The 19,699-nt window shown below is 47.0% G+C and overlaps 1 protein-coding gene across 4 annotated transcripts in view; it reads right to left on the bottom strand.

Moving 5' to 3' along the window:
- LOC124521705 (olfactory receptor 10C1-like) overlaps window positions 1–19,699 on the bottom strand; it is a 28,552-nt gene that overhangs the window by 4,921 nt on the left and 3,932 nt on the right. Inside the window, exon 3 of one of the 4 annotated variants that reach the window (XR_006964589.1) lies at window positions 2,751–2,835. The exons of 2 other annotated variants lie outside the window; for them this stretch is intronic. Coding sequence is in view for 1 of the 2 variants with exons in the window: in XM_047092759.1 (XP_046948715.1) it covers window positions 11,310–12,254 (945 nt within the window). In the remaining variant the exon portion in view is untranslated. Of the gene's footprint in view, window positions 1–2,750; window positions 2,836–8,019; window positions 12,326–19,699 lie in introns of those variants that run through there. One more of the 4 variants, XM_047092759.1, reaches the window with a different exon arrangement.

The following is a 19,699-nucleotide window of genomic DNA, read 5'->3' as shown; positions in this document are numbered from 1 at the left end:
TACAGCGGGAAGAGTTAGAAACCCTTGGTACTGTTCCATCCCCAGACGACTTCTCAATTCCCATGTAACCGTGGGCAGGGCGTTTCCCACCCACTGACTTCACTTTTATCTTCCATAAAGACAGAGGAGTTTGGGCCACGTGGCTGCCTAGGCCCCACCCAACTCAGAAGTTCAGTGATTCAGGGACTTCCTGGCGGCAGATGGTGTCTGCTCCAAGTAAGTCTTCGTAAATCCTGTGCTGGCTTAATCTGGACTTGAACCTGGTCCGCTTGTCTTACCAGGACAGGCCTCTCCCCACCCCACCCCACTCCCACAAGAAAACAACAATCACGTTGCCCGGGGACCCTTGGGACACTTTGAGTTCTGCCACTGTTGTTGTTGTTGTTGTTGTTACCACACATAAGATTAGCTTTCATGCTTTAATAGTATTAAAATGGGTTTCTCTTCGCTCAGGACCCCCACAAAGGTCAGAGCAGAGAATGTAGTCCAGATCTGGGCTGGATGGTCAGGGAGCTGACCTGAAGCCAAGGCTACATTGCTGTCAGAAAAACCTCAAGGTCGACAGCCCATCTCCATTTAATGAATGGAGATTCCAGAGGTGCCTGGGTGGCTCAGTTCCTTGAGCATCCGACTCTTGGTTTCGGCTCGGGTCACGATCTCACGGTTCATGAGATCAAGCCCTGTGTGTGGCTCTGTGCTGACAGTGTGGAACCTGCTTGAGATTCTCTCTCTCTCCCTCTCTCAAAATAAATAGATAAATATTAAAGAAATAAGTGGAGATTCCAGAACATTCTATGGCTCTAGTGAGGATTACTGATTTGGGAAGGAGGGCAGTGTCACTGTACATCACCCCACATACCTTTTCCTTCCACTAAAAATAAGTTAAAATAAACACCAAGTCATCTTTGCCTTAGAAAGAAAGTGTCTCAACATCATTAGGAAAAAACAAGAAAACCCCCAAATCATTCATTCTACCATTGTTTTAAACGCTGCCCAGAAGAATTCTTTCGAAAGCAAGTTTCCTTTACGTATTTTCAGTAGAGATGCTGTCCTGTTCTCTTCAGACAAGGCGTCCCCTCTGCGGATCCCACAGTTCCGTGTCTGGTCTGAAGGGAACTTCCAGAGAAGTCCCAACTAGGCACCCAGGAGGTTAGGATTCCACAGTCTGAGACTTGGGGGGATTTATCAAAATCAACAACTGTGAAGCTGCTTTATTTTTCCCTCAGCCCTTTTCTGCCAATCCTGCCGCCACTTCCCTCTACCTTCATGACCTCCCACCACCACACATACGCATGGAGCGAAAAGCACAAAGGAAACATCCATTTCTTGATATTAGTCATTATGTCACTTATGGTGGTGGTGCTGTGTGTGAGAGAGAGAGTGAGAGAGGGGGAAAGACGGGGGGGGAGGAGGACTGACTCTTCAACACAAAACGGTAAACTCTCTGAAACATAAATGATGCCTCCTTTTGATTACCTCCTCTTGGTTCCCAGAGCTAGTTCTGCACTCACGGGACTCGGTCAGTGGGGTTGCCCAGATGCCTACCTGATGATTCCCAATTCACACCGCAGGGCATATTCCTCTAACTCGCTTTTAACCACCAGCACCCCCAGAACCCTCATCTCCCATCTTCGATCTTCCCTTTTGGAGAATAAATTCCCAGCTCCAGCGTCAAAGTCTCTTGGACTGCGGGATTTCCTGGGGACGTGGAACCCCATACTTGTATCAGCCCCCTTCCCATGGTTTCCCGATCCACATCGGAACACGTGCCCGAGAAGCTCGTTCCCTTTTCTTCTGCTAGCCTTGTTTTTCTCCTTTCTCCATGCTTTTCCAGGACCCCATCTTGGACATAATCCCACAGTCAGACTTTGGTCTTCCAAATCTTTTCAAACATAGTTCCATTTCTCCCTAAGTTCTAAGTCTGCCTAAAGATCTGCACCCGCATCCTTACTTTTGGTTATTTTTTATAAGATGTGTCTTTTCACCCGTATTGGACAGGAAAGGGTCCAGAGGCCATGTTGGCTTGACCTCTACAACTCTCAGTTTGCTTCAAACCAAGATGCTGTCTGTTGGAATATGCAGGGTGTTTGAACATCTACTGGAATTTATTTATATACATTAGAATACACAGTGCATTTGAAAAAATTATTTGATGGATTGTTTGAGCGACTAACGAACTGAACCCTATGGTCACCAAATGACTCCATAGACCCTCAGGGTCCCTTCAACAGAGCCCTGATCCTCGGCGTAACCCTCCTGACAACCTCCTTCACCTCCTTGTTACGAAGACTATAAATAATGGGGTTGAGGAGAGGAGTGAGAAGGGCGTACCCCAAGGCGATATGCTTGTCTGTGCCCTCAGAGCGGCTCCCATGCAGCCCCACATAGACAACAAAGGCAGAGCCAAAGAATAGCGCCACCACGGTCATGTGGGAGGAGCAGGTGGAGAATGGTTCTTTGGGGCAGAGACAGAAGATTAACTGCTTCAGAACTTTGCTTCTTGAAAAGTTTCCCCAGAGCCAAAAGTATAGAAGGAATAAACCTGAAAATGACATAAATGATATAAAATCACTTTTCAAGCCCTCACTTTTCGGAAGGCACAAGAGGTTTGCATCTCAGTCTTGCTGACAGTTGGAGTGGAGTCCAGCTTCTTGCCACACAGCCAGTGCTTTTCTGGGGGGACGGAATGTGACCCTAGAGTCAGGTTCCAGTGTTTTCTCACATTCCCCATCAGGAATCCTCATACTCACCCCCTTACAGTCCAAAGGAAACATCCCTCGATTCATTAGGGCCTCCACACCTTAGTCCCCATATCCAACAGTCAGTTGTGCGGAACTGTGGAAGAAGGAAACACCCGCGTTCTCAAAGGCGCCTGCTGAGTCTCCCTGGAGGAGCCCCTCTGGAATTCCAGAATGTTCTCAGTAAGAGCTGGAGGAAGACGCAGTGAAAGAAGAGGGAAATGTGAGTCCTCTCAGAAGAGCCCCACAGAGCTCAGAATGGTAAGGCCAGAAGAGGAATCAGTGAGTAGAGACGGTGCATTTTGAGAAAGGGTCCCCAGGGAGAATTCTGCACCGGGAAGTCCCTAAGGCAGGCGCTTATGAACCGATGAAGTCAGGACTCTATGGTAGGGTTCTAGAAGGGTGGTGGCATAAGAGAAAACTCATTCTCCTTTGGAATTGGCTTTCTGAACTTGTGTTGCCGTTAACTGAAAATGAACATCGAGCCTGGCCATTTCTGCTTTCTTTGCCTCAACTTCCTCTTCTCTAAAATGAAAAAGTTTAAGTAGATGTCTTGGTAGCCTTGGATTACCGCAGTCCTCTAAACCTACTGAAAAATGGTTTGGGGGGAGGGGGGAGGGAGGCGATCTACACTAACATGCCCAGAGTTCTCCTCCCACACCCTTCACCCTAACGAACCTCCCCTGGGAAAGATCGACACCCTCCCCTGGCCCTCTGCTTCTACTACACTCACCCCTGCTGCCCTGTCCCTGCCCATTACCTGACCGTGTGGATGACATTAACACTCATGGCACCCTCCTCAACATCGCTTGCCCCCCAAGACTCTGCCCTACTTATATCTCATGCTCCGGGACACACTGGTCTCCCTGGGGCTCCTTGCTGTGTGCTCCCTGGGGTTGCCGGGGTGACTAGCCGTCTCCAAGGGGTTCCTCTGGGGCAGGAAGTGGGGCACGGGAAAAGTGAAGCAGATCCACTCTGTTTCTCAAACACCTTTTCTCAGCCCTGCAACCCTGATTGTTGGGTTCTGGAGTCCCGTGTCTTCAAGTTCCAGAGAGCTTTCTCCAAGGAGAGAGAGCCCACCTCCCATAATCTCGGGCACACACGGACAGTAACACCTTGAGCATCCCGGAAGTTTTATCTTTTCAAAATTCTCCTTGCAAAGAGATTCCTCAATCAGCTGCTCTTTCTGACCACCCCTAACCTCAGCACCATATGAGCACAGTCCATTTAGCCACCACTATCACTTCTGTGCCCAACGTCACCACCTCCTTATTGTCACATTTGTTGTGCCCCCTGTCGTCATTCATTGTTTCAGTCATGGTTTATTAAACACCTAATACACTGCTCTAATCGCCATGTTCCAAATCTCCATTACCAGTATGGCTGCCATTAATTACACGGTCTCCATTATGATTACCCCGGACTTCCTCATGAGGCTTATCTACTCATTCACGATTACTTTCACTTATATTCATATCCCCAATATTTTCATCAAAAGCCCTGGGATTAAAAGATGTAAAGGATCTGTATGCTGAAAACTATAGAAAGCTTATGAAGGTAATTGAAGAAGATTTAAAGAAATGGAAAGACATTCCCTGCTCATGGATTGGAAAAATAAATATTGTCAAAATGTCAATACTACCCAAAGCTATCTACACATTCAATGCAATCCCAATCAAAATTGCACCAGCATTCTTCTCGAAATTAGAACAAGCAATCCTAAAATTCATATGGAACCACAAAAGGCCCCGAATAGCCAAAGGAATTTTGAAGAAGAAGACCAAAGCAGGAGGCATCACAATCCCAGACTTTAGCCTCTACTACAAAGCTGTCATCATCAAGACAGCATGGTATTGGCACAAAAACAGACACACAGACCAATGGAATAGAATAGAAACCCCAGAACTAAACCCACAAACGTATGGCCAACTCATCTTTGACAAAGCAGGAAAGAACATCCAATGGAAAAAAGACAGCCTCTTTAACAAATGGTGCTGGGAGAACTGGACAGCAACATGCAGAAGGTTGAAACTAGACCACTTCCTCACACCATTTACAAAAATAAACTCAAAATGGATAAAGGACCTAAATGTGAGACAGGAAACCATCAGAACCTTAGAGGAGAAAGCAGGAAAAGACCTCTCTGACCTCAGCCGTAGCAATCTCTTACTCGACACATCCCCAAAGGCAAGGGAACTAAAAGCAAAAGTGAATTACTGGGACCTTATGAAGATAAAAAGCTTCTGCACAGCAAAGGAAACAACCAACAAAACTAAAAGGCAACCAACGGAATGGGAAAAGATATTTGCAAATGACATATCGGACAAAGGGCTAGTATCCAAAATCTATAAAGAGCTCACCAAACTCCACACCCGAAAAACAAATAACCCAGTGAAGAAATGGGCAGAAAACATGAATAGACACTTCTCTAAAGAAGACATCCAGATGGCCAACAGGCACATGAAAAGATGTTCAGCGTCGCTCCTTATCAGGGAAATACAAATCAAAACCACACTCAGGTATCACCTCACGCCAGTCAGAGTGGCCAAAATGAACAAATCAGGAGACTATAGATGCTGGAGAGGATGTGGAGAAACGGGAACCCTCTTGCATTGTTGGTGGGAATGCAAATTGGTGCAGCCGCTCTGGAAAGCAATGTGGAGGTTCCTCAGAAAATTAAAAATAGACCTACCCTATGACCCAGCAATAGCACTGCTAGGAATTTATCCAAGGGATACAGGAGTACTGATGCATAGGGGCACTTGTACCCCAATGTTCATAGCAGCACTCTCAACAATAGCCAAATTATGGAAAGAGCCTAAATGTCCATCAACTGATGAATGGATAAAGAAATTGTGGTATATATACACAATGGAATACTACGTGGCAATGAGAAAGAATGAAATATGGCCTTTTGTAGCAACATGGATGGAACTGGAGAGTGTAATGCTAAGTGAAATAAGCCATACAGAGAAAGACAGATACCATATGGTTTCACTCTTATGTGGATCCTGAGAAACTTAACAGGAACCCATGGGGGAGGGGAAGGAAAAAAAAAAAAAAGAGGTTAGAGTGGGAGAGAGCCAAAGCATAAGAGACTGTTAAAAACTGAGAACAAACTGAGGGTTGATGGGGGGTGGGAGGGAGGGAAGGGTGGGTGATGGGTATTGAGGAGGGCACCTTTTGGGATGAGCACTGGGTGTTGTATGGAAACCAATTTGTCAATAAATTTCATATATATAAAAACAAACAAACAAAAAAAAAAAAAAACAAAAGCCCTGGGATTAGCATCTGAGCTCTGATCTCAGTTGGGCACTACTTGTGAGTATATACCTGAATAAATATGGAATTCAGAACAATGATAGAATGAAAGCATTTATCTGTTGAAAGTAATGCACGTGAATCATTCATCAATCCAAGTGTACTTATTTTTTTAAAATCAAAGGAGGGGACAAAATAAATGCTAACTTAAATTTAAGGTAAAAAGGTAACCGTAGAAGATGAATAATTACGTCAACACTGAAATGGAGGGAATCATTGAATGTTCTAAGACCCAAGCAGAGAAGCTTCCTACGGGAGCTGAAGAGTTTTGAGCAAAAAGAAAATGCTTTGAGAATGCATTTGAGGCCTTTGAGAATGCTAATGTAATTCCAGGACTGGAAGAGTCCCTTTGGGGCAGGGGGCGGGGCGGGGGCGGAAATCTCAAGTATTTGGACAGAGAGTGGAGGTCAGGCTCAGCCAGCAGTGAGCCCATATCCCACTTCCTGTGAAATACGGAACTTTCTACAGGGTAGGGAGCTACAACTGCCCTCTTCCTAAATCACTGCACCCTCCACAGTCCCAAATACCAAAAGACTCTTCCGTTTTACCTTCATTTCATGAGTCTATACAGATTATCCACCTGTCTAGACTCTTCAAATGAATAATCAGGCTGGACCCAGAGTGGTCACGTTAATTCTTATTTTTTGTTGTCTCTGTGTCACATCACATTGATATTCCTACATCCCCTTTTATGAGCCAGACTCTGAAACAGACTTCCTTCCTTATTTGCTGTGTCCAGTTGTACCCCCGGCTGTCTTGGCATTAACTGAGTAGATTAGCAGGCTGTCAGTGTGATACAAATGACTGAACAAAGACTTGTAGACATTACCTGGAATCAGTCATGTAGAAATAAAAATATATATTAAAGGGCCAAAGGCTTCTAAATACAGGCCAACCCAAGAAAGCTGTTTCCTCTCCGTATGTCATCCCCTTTTTGTAGAGAGTGCTTCCCTGGCATTTATTCTGTATCAGGAATGGAACAAGAGAAAGGCACAAGACCTCATGCCTCTACTAAGTCATTCATGATTTGGGAAGGACGATGACATCTAAAATTATTTATGCTTAGAACATAAGTGGAAAAAGTAGGATTCAATGTGTTCAAAGATTCATGGCATCATTGTTTGTATTTGGAAACAGTATATATTTATTAGAAATTAGAAGTAAGGGGCACCTGGGTGGCTCAGTCGATTAAGCATCCGACTTGATTCTGGCTCAGGTCATGATCTCACTGTTCATGGGTTCAAGCCCTACATCGGGCTCAGTGCTGACAGCTCAGAGCCTGGAGCCTGCTTTGGATTCCGTGTCTCCCTCTTTCTCTGCCCCTCCCCAACACACGCTCCCTCTCTCTCCCTCTCTCAAAAAAACCAAAACCAAAACCACAACAAAACCTACAATGAGATACTATTTTTAAATTTTCATATTTATGAAGGTCCAACGATTAGAAGCACACTTTATAGATGTTGCTGTGGGGAAAAAAGACTTCATCCACTTTTGGAGAAAGAACTAAGGGCATAATCCCTTTTAAGGAAAATTTAGAAATATTTACCCATACTCTGTGCAGCCTCACTATGGCCCAGGAGCCGCATTCCCGGGAATGTGTGTGCACATATGGGAAGTGAAATATACACAAGATTGTCCCTGTAGGTCTGTATTAAATAGTCAGAGATTGGAAGAACTCAAGGGTCCTCCAATAGAGTACCAGTCAGATTAAACACACAATGGAGTACGATGGGATTAATTTTAAAATGGGAAAGCAGGAGCGCCTGGGGGGCTCAGTCAGTTGAGTGTCTGACTCTTGGTTTTAGCTCAGGTCATGATCTCATGGTTCGTGGGTTTGAGCCCCGAGCGCGGGCTCGGCACGGACAGTGCGGAGCCTGCTTGGGTTTCTCTGTCTCTTTCTCTCCCCCTCCCCCATTCTCTCTCTCTCTCCCTCTCTCTCCCTCTCTCTCCCCCTCTCTCTCTCAAAAACAAATATTTTTTTAAAAAATGGAAAGCATTCTCTACAAGGAGATGGAAAGATCTCTGAGATTTCTCATTAAGAAAAAGGAAAGGAAGGGTGGAATGAAATGTATGGCGTGGGGCCTTACGCCTAAGAATCGGGGACTATGAAATATAGTCATCTTCTGAGTGTTGCACATAGAAACGCTAATCCTGCAGGGCAAATGTTACAAGCCCTTCAGGAATATTATCTGTTGAAGCAAAAAAAAAGTATATATTAAAAAACTTGTTACGTCAATGATATGCTACGGTCATATGTCCTTGTTTGCCCCCAGACATCTCTGGTTTATTACACCTGATATTCCAGAGTAGTTACTAGTAACACCTCCTTTGCTGTCAGATGCATTCAGCCGGTGTGGCAAGCCCTTTGCATGCCAGAATGTTAGCCTTGATGCCCGTGCAGACCGGCTAGCCTGGTTCTGGTATCATAAGCGCTGGCTTGTTCTCACCGCCTCTCCTGCTACAGTCTTCTCCGGAGGTCACCGAGGGAGAAGTCGACAAAGTCGGGTCTTGCCTTCAGCGCTCACCCCAACCAGGCATTGCTTCTCAAACATTTTTCTCACGTCATAGCACACATTAAAAGTGATGCTATCTGTAGAAAACCCTTGGGTTTCTGCCAGAGGCAGCCAGGCCGGGACTCCAGCCCCTTCGGGCCCCACAGGACCACTCAAAGGGCAGGTTTTAGAGGTAGGAGTCAGCAACTCAGCACCCCAGTTCTTTGTATCAGTGGGGAAAGGGCACTAGGGATGATCCAAACTGCAGGTTGTAGAAGGAAGGACCCGAGGTTGCAAGAGGGGAAAGATGATAAAATGAAGGCGAGGTGAGTTTGGAGCTGTGGAGAGACTAAGAAAGGCCCTGTCTCCGTCTGCGGTTCAAAGAGGGGCGCTCAATCTCCATGACGCTCCTGGGACTCTCATCCGTTTATTCATTGATTTGTTCATAAATCATCGAACACCAAGCCCTGTGCTAGAAATCAATGATGCTGCCTTGAGTTGTTAACTGCTTGTCTCCAAAACAGGATTGTGAGCCCCCAGGCACACTGCAGAGTGTAGACACAGGGACGGGATCCCCAGGGCTCTTAATGAACATGACCCAAGCCACTGCAAGGGCAAGCGGCCCCAGCCACTCTCTGGTGCTGCCCCCGCAGAGAACAAAGCTGTTTCCATTGTGCTCATAACCGCACCTGCGACAAGAGCTGTCTGAGTGAAAAGAGGTACAGAGGAGAGACAAGACCAGAGCAGAAAAGTAAGACATAACCGGCCAGCAGAACGGAGTGCTGCACCTTGCATTTAGGGAGGCGGCACGGACTTCCTGCAGCGCTGACGTCGGATGCTTAGGTCCAAAGAAGATACCTCGCTCGGCATGTTACCAATTCTACTGACGTCACCCATAATAAAAATGTGAGCCCTGTGTGAGACGAAGCATCCTCACAGAAAGAAATTTCCACTGCAGAACTGTATGTGGGGGAACAGTGTTTACACAGTGCTTAAAAGTTCTAGTATTGTCTTCATTTTGCAGATCAGGAAACTGAGGCACAGGGAGTTAAGTGCGTTGCTGAGGTCACACAGCAAGTAAATGGTAGAATTAATGTCCGAGCCCAGGCAGATAGCCAGTAAAGCCCACGCTCTAAATCACTACCCTGCCCTGCCTCTAGACTAATATGGCTAACTTATATATTGAACACTTAGGATGCGTCCTTTCACTTAATTTTTAGAACTGTTGGTTATAGAATTTTTTAAGGAAAACAAAAAAGAAGTAAAAAAGAAGTTACTTTTTTTTTTTGGTCTGTCTTTTTTTGACATAGTCGAAAAGCAGCAAAACCAGGGGTTTGGACCAACACCTTCCTCTCTCTGTGTTGGATGTCCAGATCTGACCCACGGGGGCCTCCTTCGGGCCCTGCTTTCTCTAAGCAGAGTTGCAATCATGGAATCAAAGCTCCGTAAGCAGGAAGGGATATGAATGGCCACGCGCTCACACAGAGAGGACAAGACCGTGCGACTCACCAAGGTCATGCCCATGAGGGTGAACCCACTGACCCTCAGACCCGTGGCCCCACGGATCCCGGTCTGGTCCGTGTCTCCTCACTACAGCCCAGAAATCGTACTATTTTCCTCACATAGATATTCGGATGCTTCTTCCTTCTTCCGAGGGATATTTTGAAGGTTAAAGGCATACATTTGAGAGAAGCTAGCACTGTGTTCCGAAATAGGGCAGACATACCAAACATAATTGGTTTGAGTTTTTTAGCAGTTACTTGTATAAAAATGAAAATAGATAGGGTATTCAAGAGCCATACAGCGGCCTCGGCTCTGCCAAAATTTGGGTCCTGTCTCTCACCCTGTGACACGCTTTGGCAGGCATTTGACCTTCAGTCCACATGTCACCAGAGTCCGGAGGTTGAACCTGAGCATTAACTTTCAGACTTTGCTCAACAGAGGACTTGGTTTGGGGGGGGGGGGGGGCAGGAGGAAGAGCCGAGGGGAGGAAGGCACAGAACGTGACCCTGCTTTCTCTTTCAACCTGTTTTCTACTTCGCAGGTGAGTGCTTAGTACGCAAGATTTGCAAAGCTCTTTGTTTGCTGCTCGGGTTTTGTTTCTGTTGCTGTTTCCTTAGCACGGCTGCGGATCCCTTCTCTGGAATGGTCCGTGACATTGGGCGAGAACTCAGACAACACCCCCCGTCGTCACCATCTCCCTCTTGCCCCAGTAGAGAGCACACTGTAAAATGCAGCCTCTGGCCTCCTGCTCCCGGGGTGGGGGGGGGGTGTTCTCCCCCCACGGAGCTGCCCTCCCCCACCCAATAGCCCACCACCCCTGGCTCTGCCTGTGCTCACACCTGGGAGCCATAGCTTCCGGCTCCTGTTTTCCACTCTCCCACCCTTTCGTCTGGGCAACGCTCCGCCCCCACCTTAGCTTTAGATTATCTTCATCTGCTCAGCGTTGCTCTGTCTCCCCAGGTTGGAAGTTCAGCAGAAGCATTTGCATGGGGTCCCTGGTTTTTTCCTTTCTCCTCTGTGACATTTTCCCCCCGTTAGATTGGAATGGAATCGAACACACACCTCCCTTCTCCCTACATGTTCACGTCTGATGAACCCAGGTACGTCCCCCTGAGTGCGCGTCTGCAGCACGTTCGACAAATAATCTGATGGATTCGTTCACTGGTGTGGACTTCAACCCTGACCAGATGATTGACCAACCAACGGGCCGGTTCCCACTGCGGCCAAGCAGCTGAGCTGTGACCAATACAGCCCGTCAGGGTCCCTTCAGAATAGTCCTGACCCTGACAGTGACCCTCTTCACGGCCTCCCTCACTTCCTTGTTGCGAAGGGTATAGACGATGGGGTTGAGGAGAGGAGTGAGAAGGGCATACACCAAGGCGATACACTTGTCTGTGCCCTCAGAGCGGTTCCCAGGTGGCCCCACATAGACCGTGAAGGCGGAGGCATAAAAGAGGGCCACCACGATCATGTGGGAGGAGCAGGTGGAGAAGGCCTTGACCCGGCTGGCAGCCGAGGGCAGCTTCAGCACGGCCCTCAGGATGCCCCCGTAGAGTCCCCAAATGAGCACGAAGTTGCAGCCAGTGGCCACACCAATCACCGCCCCGTGCACTCGAGCGTGCCAGCCTGCGTCCACGCACGCCAACCGCATCAGCGGTGCCAGGTCGCAGAAGTAGTGGGCCACCTCTTTCAGACAGAAGGGCAGGGTGGCCGTGAGGCTGGCTGGCACCAGTGCCGCTGAGAAGCCAGCCACCCACGCGGCCCCTGCCAGCCAGAACCGGACCTTTCTGGTCATGAGTGCCCGGTAGTGGAGCGGGCGGCAGATGGCCAGGTAGCGGTCCAGCGCCATGACGCCCAGCAGATGGCACTCGGTCATGCCCAGGGAGTGGAAGACGTACAGCTGGATGAAGCACACCACTGCCGAGATGGCTGAGCGCCCACGGAGCCACGTGTGCAGCAGCGTGGGCACCGTGGCGCTGACGTACCCGAGCTCCAGGAAGGAGAGGACACCGATGAAGAAGTACATGGGCGTGGACAGTCCAGCATCCACTTGGACCAGGACAACGATGAACAGGTTCCCGGACAGTGTGAGGAGATAGAGGCACAGGGTCCCCAAGAAGGCAAGAGGTCGCAGGGTTCCGGGGACACTGAAACCAGAGAGGATGAAACTCTGGGTCCACGTGTGGTTGAGCGGATCCATGATACCTAGGAAGTACTTCAGGATCTTCCTTTCTTTGGAAAAGTCTTCCTGGTGCCAAGAACACGAAGTATGAGCACCTAGCAGCAACCTGACATTGTCTAACCAATGCCAGTCCCTTCACAATAGAGGAGTTGCACTCCCAAGGGCGGAAGTGGACGGACCCACATCATAGAATCTGCTGTTGACAGGGCTGGAACTAGAAACCAAGGCTCCTGGTCCCAGTTGAATCCTCTCTAATTTATAATATTGGGTTCTAGATACTTGGGCATCTGGATCTTGTCTCCAGTCCCCCATCAGCAAATAGGAGAGGCCAGAAAATTCCTACCTCTATCCTTCCTATAGTTTCCGATGATGAAACAACCAGCAAATCTGGGCTGTGGAGAAGAATGAAGTCATCCCCTAAAGGTGACTTCCAGGGCCTCTTTGAGGAAGCCCCACTGGAGTTTATAGACCGTGCCCATAAGGGCTGGAAGGAGAGGTGGGAAATGGCAGAGATGGGGGCACTCTGACAACAGTGCCTGACATCTGAGGTCCGCGGTGCCCGACGGTACCTCCCTTAGTAGACTCACCGTGTCTTTTGAAGTATGATCTCCACAGGAGACAGGCACTGGGATCTCTTAGAGAGGAAAACCATAAGGTCAAAAGTCCCAAGCAAGAAGTCCTATAGCATAAAAAGAAGAGCCTTCTCTGAATCAGCGATTTGGTTTTAGCACCTGCTCTGTCACTGACCGGCAGGGCACCCTGAGCTGAGCAACTTCTCCTCACATACCCTCAACTTCCCTAAAATAAACAAAAATCAGTGTTGAACAGATGTTTTCTAAGACTCTTACAACACAGAGCATTTATGGTCCCCTAAAGTCCCCGAAAAATGGTTTGGGGGGAGGGGGGAGGGAGGCGATCTACACTAACATGCCCAGAGTTCTCCTCCCACACCCTTCACCCTAACGAACCTCCCCTAGGAAAGATCGACGCCCTCCCTGGTCCTCTGCTTCTACTACACTCACCCCTGCTGCCCTGTCCCTGCCCGTTACCTGACCGTGTGGATGACATTAACACTCATGGCACCCTCCTCAACATCGCTTGCCCCCCAAGACTCTGCCCTACTTATATCTCATGCTCCGGGACACACTGGTCTCCCTGGGGCTCCTTGCTGTGTGCTCCCTGGGGTTGCCGGGGTGACTAGCCGTCTCCAAGGGGTTCCTCTGGGGCAGGAAGTGGGGCACGGGAAAAGTGAAGCAGATCCACTCTGTTTCTCAAACACCTTTTCTCAGCCCTGCAACCCTGATTGTTGGGTTCTGGAGTCCCGTGTCTTCAAGTTCCAGAGAGCTTTCTCCAAGGAGAGAGAGCCCACCTCCCATAATCTCGGGCACACACGGACAGTAACACCTTGGGGACCCCAGAAGTGTCTCCTTCCTAAAAACTGCCTTGGTAAGAGACTTCTCTATCAGCTTCATTTGCACCAAAGACAAAGGCTGGGTGACCCCAGAGGACTGAGCCATGAATTTGCCCGCAACTAGCTTTGCCCTGGTTTGAGGAAGATCAGCTGCACACGATTCTCTTCTTGTCCATGACAAGCATCGCCGCTCCTTCCTGAGCACATATGCTACTACTCATTCACTGAGCCCCCCAGCACTGCGTGTCTACTGTGTGCCCAGCACCATCGCAGACGCGGCCATCGCTGCCACCGCCACCATCGTGACTACGACACGGGACGCCCACGTGCTGCTGACCCCGCTTCCCACCATCACGCTCCATTTATAACCACCGGGATCATCGTCATAAAGGTCCTGCAGTCAGCTGTGGCACCCTGACCTCAACTGGACACCATGCACGTGCCTGCACTGGACGGGTAGAGAGGCCATATAAATAGTAGACTGAAAGCATTAATCCACTGGAGACTACTGGATGCCCACCGCCTACGTCTGTGGATTCAAACGTGGTTTAACATCTAGGAATCAGAAGCAAAGGACAAGACAATAGCAAAAGTAACCCGGCTATCAGGACATTCACCATGAAAGATTTGCGCATAGACCACATAAACGCAGAACAAACTCTCTTCAGGTCAACCTAGAAAATCTTGAGAGAGCTGGAGTTGTTTAGTTGGTTTTGAGAAGTTTCTTTAGAAAATTATGTAACCTCTCTTTTTTTTTTAATATGAAATTGATCGTCAAATTGGTTTCCATACAACCCCCCGTGCTCATCCCAACAGGTGCCCTCCTCGATGCCCATCACCCTCTTTCCCCTCCCTCCCACCCCTCATCAACCCTCAGTTTATTCTAAGTTTTTTTTCTAATTTTTTTATTACATTTATTTATTTTTGAGAGAGAGAGAGAGAGACAGCGCAAGTGGGGGAGGGACAGAGAGAGAAGAAGACACAGAATCCGAAGCAGGCCCCAGGCTCTGAGCTGAGAGCACAGAGCCCGACTCGGGGCTTGAACTCACTTGAGATCATGACCTGAGCCAAAGTTGGACACTCAACCGACTGAGCCACCCAGGCACCCCTTATTCTCAGTGTTTAAGAGTCTCTTATGGTTTGCCTCCTTCCCTCTCTGTAACTTTTTCTCCCCTTCCCCTCCCCCATGGTCTTCTGTTCAGTTTCTCAGGATCCGCATAAGAGTGAAAACATAGGGGGCGCCTGGGTGGCGCAGTCGGTTAAGCGTCCGACTTCAGCCAGGTCACGATCTCGCGGTCCGTGAGTTCGAGCCCCGCGTCGGGCTCTGGGCTGATGGCTCAGAGCCTGGAGCCTGTTTCCGATTCTGTGTCTCCCTCTCTCTCTGCCCCTCCCCCGTTCATGCTCTGTCTCTCTCTGTCCCAAAAATAAATAAACATTGAAAAAAAAAAAAAAAGAGTGAAAACATAGGGTATCTGTCTTTCTCTGTATGACTTATTTCACTTAGCAAAACACTCTCCAGTTCCATCCATGTTGCTACAAAAGGCCAGATTTCATTCTTTCTCATTGCCAGGCAGTATCCCATTGTATATATAAACCACAACTTCTTTCTCCGTTCATCAGTTGGTGGACATTTGGGCTCTTTCCATCATTTGGCTATTGTTGAAAGTCTGCTATAAACGTTGGGGTACATGTGCCCCTATGCATCAGCACTCCTGTATCCCTTGGGTCAATTCCTAGCAGTGCTATTGCTGGGTCATAGGGTAGATCTATTTTTAATTTTTTGAGGAACCTCCACACTGTTTTTCAGAGTGGCTGCCCCAGTTTGCATTCCCACCAACAGCGGGTTCCCATTTCTCCACATCCTCTCCAGCATCTACAGTCTCCTGATCTGTTCATTTCAGTCACTCTGACTGGCGTGAGGTGATATCTCAATGTGGTTTTGATTTGTATTTCCCTGATGAGGAGTGACATTGTAACCTCAAGATTGGAAGAATCTCGACCTGAGTAAAAAATTCTCTGGTGCTTGGGCAATTAGGGGTTCTCATTCAGTCTTTTCCAGCGTTGAGCCTATATTCCACATCATCTGAACACCTGACTTTCCTGCAGGATGGATGCTTGCAACTGACATTTGACAAAATTTCTGCATTCTCCGTAGTCCCAAACACCAAAATGCCCCTGATTTGCAGTCTTATTTATAGATCTGTAGGATTCTGAGACAGACTTCCCCCATGCTTTGTAGAGCCCAGCTGGATATCACCTGGTCTGGCAATAAGTGTATTATAATAACTGTGCGCTTGCCTTCAGAAACCTATCAATGTGACACACACATGTGTTTATAAGAAACAAACCCAGATCAATCCAATAATATGTGCCAAAGTCTTGGCAGTTTATATGAATAAGAAGTGAGGTGTTTGACCTAATTGCAAAAAAAAACAGAGAAAATAAAAATTGGAGGGTTGCTTGGCTCAGAAAGGTATTTATTTTCTTCTCGGGTCATCCTCCACCAGCAGGGTGGGCTCACCTAATATTTTTTCTGCGTTAGAAACTGAGCAAGAGTAAAGAGCAACTTCCGATGCCTCCATTAAGAAATTTATAATGTAGCAAAAAAGACTACTGAGAACGCTATTACGGTGTTAAGGGAAGAAAGGATTTCCAAAGTGCCGACATTTTACAATATGAGTGTTAATATTTCTTAAAAAGCCTTTGGGCAGGGAAAGATGAAAAATAACAGATAGTAAGTGTTTAAAATGATTTTATAATGGGGCACCTGGGTGGCTCAGTTGGCTGAGCATCCAACTTAGGCTCAGGTCATGATCTCGCAGTTCCTGAGTTCGAGCCCCCTATCAGGCTCTGTGTTGACAGCTCGGGCCCTGGGGCCTTCTTCAGGTTCTGTGTGTGTGTCTCTCTCTCTGCCCCTCCCCTGCTTGTTCTCTGTCTCTGTCTCTCTCTCTCATAAAAAATAAATAGTAAAAAATAATAATAATAAATAAAATCATTTTATAAGTGATTTTTTATTTTTATTCATAAATATTCTGTATCATGGACATACGTAGATGTAATATTGTTCTCCAAGAGAAAAAAGTGATCCAAAGGTTAGAAAAGTTTCATCAAAAGCAGCTGAAATTATATGAAGAGAGGAAAAATCACAGTGATTCTGTTATTCATTAGGTATATTTAAGTTATTGAATGCTCTTTATTTTCCACACTGCCTATCAGGGAAAGTATGAGGTGTATAAAACATCCCTTTCTTCAAGATGCTTGATTTGGAGTGAGGGAGACAGACCCCAAAATGGGCATTTATAAAAGAACATGGGCACTTAAGTGTATGAAGAGGTATTCAACCTGACTCATCATAAGAGTCATAGAAATTCACATACATCGAGGTACTTTCCTCACCATCGGTTTTGACAACGATCCAAAAGTTTAAAAATACCCTTTGCTGTCAAGGCTGCAGGGAAACATTCTCACGCATTGCTTCCAGGAGGACAGAATAGTTAAGAAATTTGAAGGAAAATTTAGCAATGCTTCCGTACACGACACATTCACTTCCGCATAGCAATCCCACCTCTAAGAATCTGTCTTACAGATATGCGTGCGCACATATGTGAAATGACATGGACACAGAGGTTTTCATTGTGATTCTGTTTGTAATACCAAGACATGTCATTATAGCGACACAGTGCAATCATATATCCTGGTTTGCCCAGGTGAGTTCCAGTCAATGCCTGTTTTTCAGGGATAATTATCCATAGAGCCCCACTTCGTTCTGAAAAGTGCTTGGGTTTATTTAACTGGAAACTATATAAGCATCTGGGTGATGGAGTGTTAGCTTTAATGCTACCACAGAGTTTGTGGTCTGAATATGTATGTGTGCCTGTACACATCATGCTTTGGCTCCTTCCTTCTTCTGTGCTGACAACAGTCTATCACTACAGATGAGAGAAATAAGTCAATAAAATACTGTACAACCTCGGTTTACGAGCATAATTCGTCCCGAAAACATGCTTGCGATCCAAAGCATTTGTGTATCAAAGTGAATTTCCCCATGAGAAATAATGGAACCTCAGAGAGTTCATTCCAAACCCCAAAATATTCATATTAAAATGATTATAATACAAAATAATAAAGAAAATACAAACTATTAAAAAAATAAACAAGTTAACCTGCACTTACCATTGAAAACCTTTGTGAATGGTGTGGGGGAGACAAGAGAGAGGAGGGTTATTGTGTAGGACTTTCACTATCACTAACAGATGTTGGTTACAATACAATAGCAATAAACTCTTGTCATAGGTTGTATTTAACGTAACTGGCAATAAGGCATCAGAGAAAAGGTCTATATCCGCAGGCAGCCTGACCTAGAAGAAAGCAAAACATTCCTAAGCTTACTCTCGTACGGAAAAGCAAAGGACTGTCCCTACGTGCTTTGAAGTGACAAAAAAATACACGAGTGCCAGTGTGGGCACCTTCCAACGTTCTGAAAAAATCAGCGATTTCTGCCAAACACCGTGGCCTGAGACCGAGCATGTGAGCATGGGAGACGATCACCCACAATCCCTCAGCAAGAGAGAAGAACCATTGGCTCAGTTGTGATCACGTGACACTTGGCATCACGCACATCATGTCATATTGCACGGCATCGCTCGTTATCAAGTTAAAATTCGTTAGAAATGTTTGCTCGTCTTGCAGAACACCCGCAGAGCAAGTTACTCCCAATCCAAGGTTTTACTGTATAGACATATCTATCTGTATCTAGTGTATATATATAGTATACAGAAAAAGATGTATATAGGATATAGTATATAGACATGAGTATATATATATTTATATATAAGTATATAAATAGTTTAGTCTATAGAAATAGGTATACATATAGAGTATATGTAGAAATAAATATACATAGGTAGTGCATAGAAATAGGTGTATATTCTTATTTCTTTCCTTCTAGACTGATGTGGGTGAGAGGGATGGCTGCTGGCCGGGCTTTGGGAAGGGGACCTGGTCCCTGTCACCCTGGCTCGATCCTTAGGATCCGATCACACATTCCTTTTTTACTCAGCAGTGGGCAGACACGCAGACCCCATGCTAGAAGGTAGCGGTGACTTTGGGGCTCCTCTGGGTTGTCAGGTAGGCATGCATGTCCCCACAAGAGGACTACAGGCCCCAGGGCTCCCTGCAAGGACCTGGACAATGGCCAGCAATGCCTTCAGACCATCGCTGGGGAAATGCGTTGGCCCATGACCACCCCTCAGGAAGAAGAACTGAGAGAGCACCGTGCAGGAGAAGAAAAAAGGGTGAAGACCCCAATCCAGGCATTGAGGGCAAAGTGTAGATTCTTCAAGGGCAGGGAGAAGCACACAGAAGGTTCCAGGCTGATTTGGGAACCTAGGCCAGGAGAAAACACTTGCTTTGGAGTCTTAACAGGTCCACTGACTCACACGGGACAGCAAAGAGAAATACGGAAAAAACTGGGCGTGCTCTGGGGTGCCCGGGGGGCTCAGGCGGTTAACCTTCCAACTTCGGTTCAGGCCATGATCTCACCATTCATGAGTTCAAGCCCCGCATCGGGCTCTATGCTGACAGCTCGGAGCCTGGAGCCTGCTTCGGATTCTGTCCCCCCCTCTCTCTCTGCCCCTCCCCACTTGCATTCTCTCTCAACATAAATAAACATTAAAAACAAACAAACAAACAAAACAAACACTGGGCCCTCTCCAAGGAAAGGAATCCCCCTGCAGAAACCTATATGGCAAATTGGAATAATGACCGTTGCTTACGTAGTGTTTGCTTTGCAAGTACAAAATAATTTAACCCTCCCAAGAATTACTTAAATAAGATTCCACTGTGCAACCCATTTTCCAGATGGGACTGAGTGCCTGGTCCGAGCAGGAAAGTGGTAGAGACAATGATCAATTGAATCAGGGACACGGGCTCAAAGGCCCTTCTCTAACCATGACCCTGCCCTGCCTCCAGGATAGTGAGGCTTCTTCATTACATGTGGAACACCTCTTAGCCATCGGGAGCACTGAAGTGTTCGGCACCTTGCATGTTTTGT

The sequence above is a fragment of the Lynx rufus genome, unplaced genomic scaffold (assembly GCF_022079265.1).
Source record: "Lynx rufus isolate CCGP_SWC_20201006 ecotype Redwood Valley unplaced genomic scaffold, mLynRuf1.p SCAF_31, whole genome shotgun sequence".
Lineage (NCBI taxonomy): Eukaryota > Metazoa > Chordata > Mammalia > Carnivora > Felidae > Lynx > Lynx rufus.
This window is presented reverse-complemented; position numbering and strand designations above follow the sequence as displayed.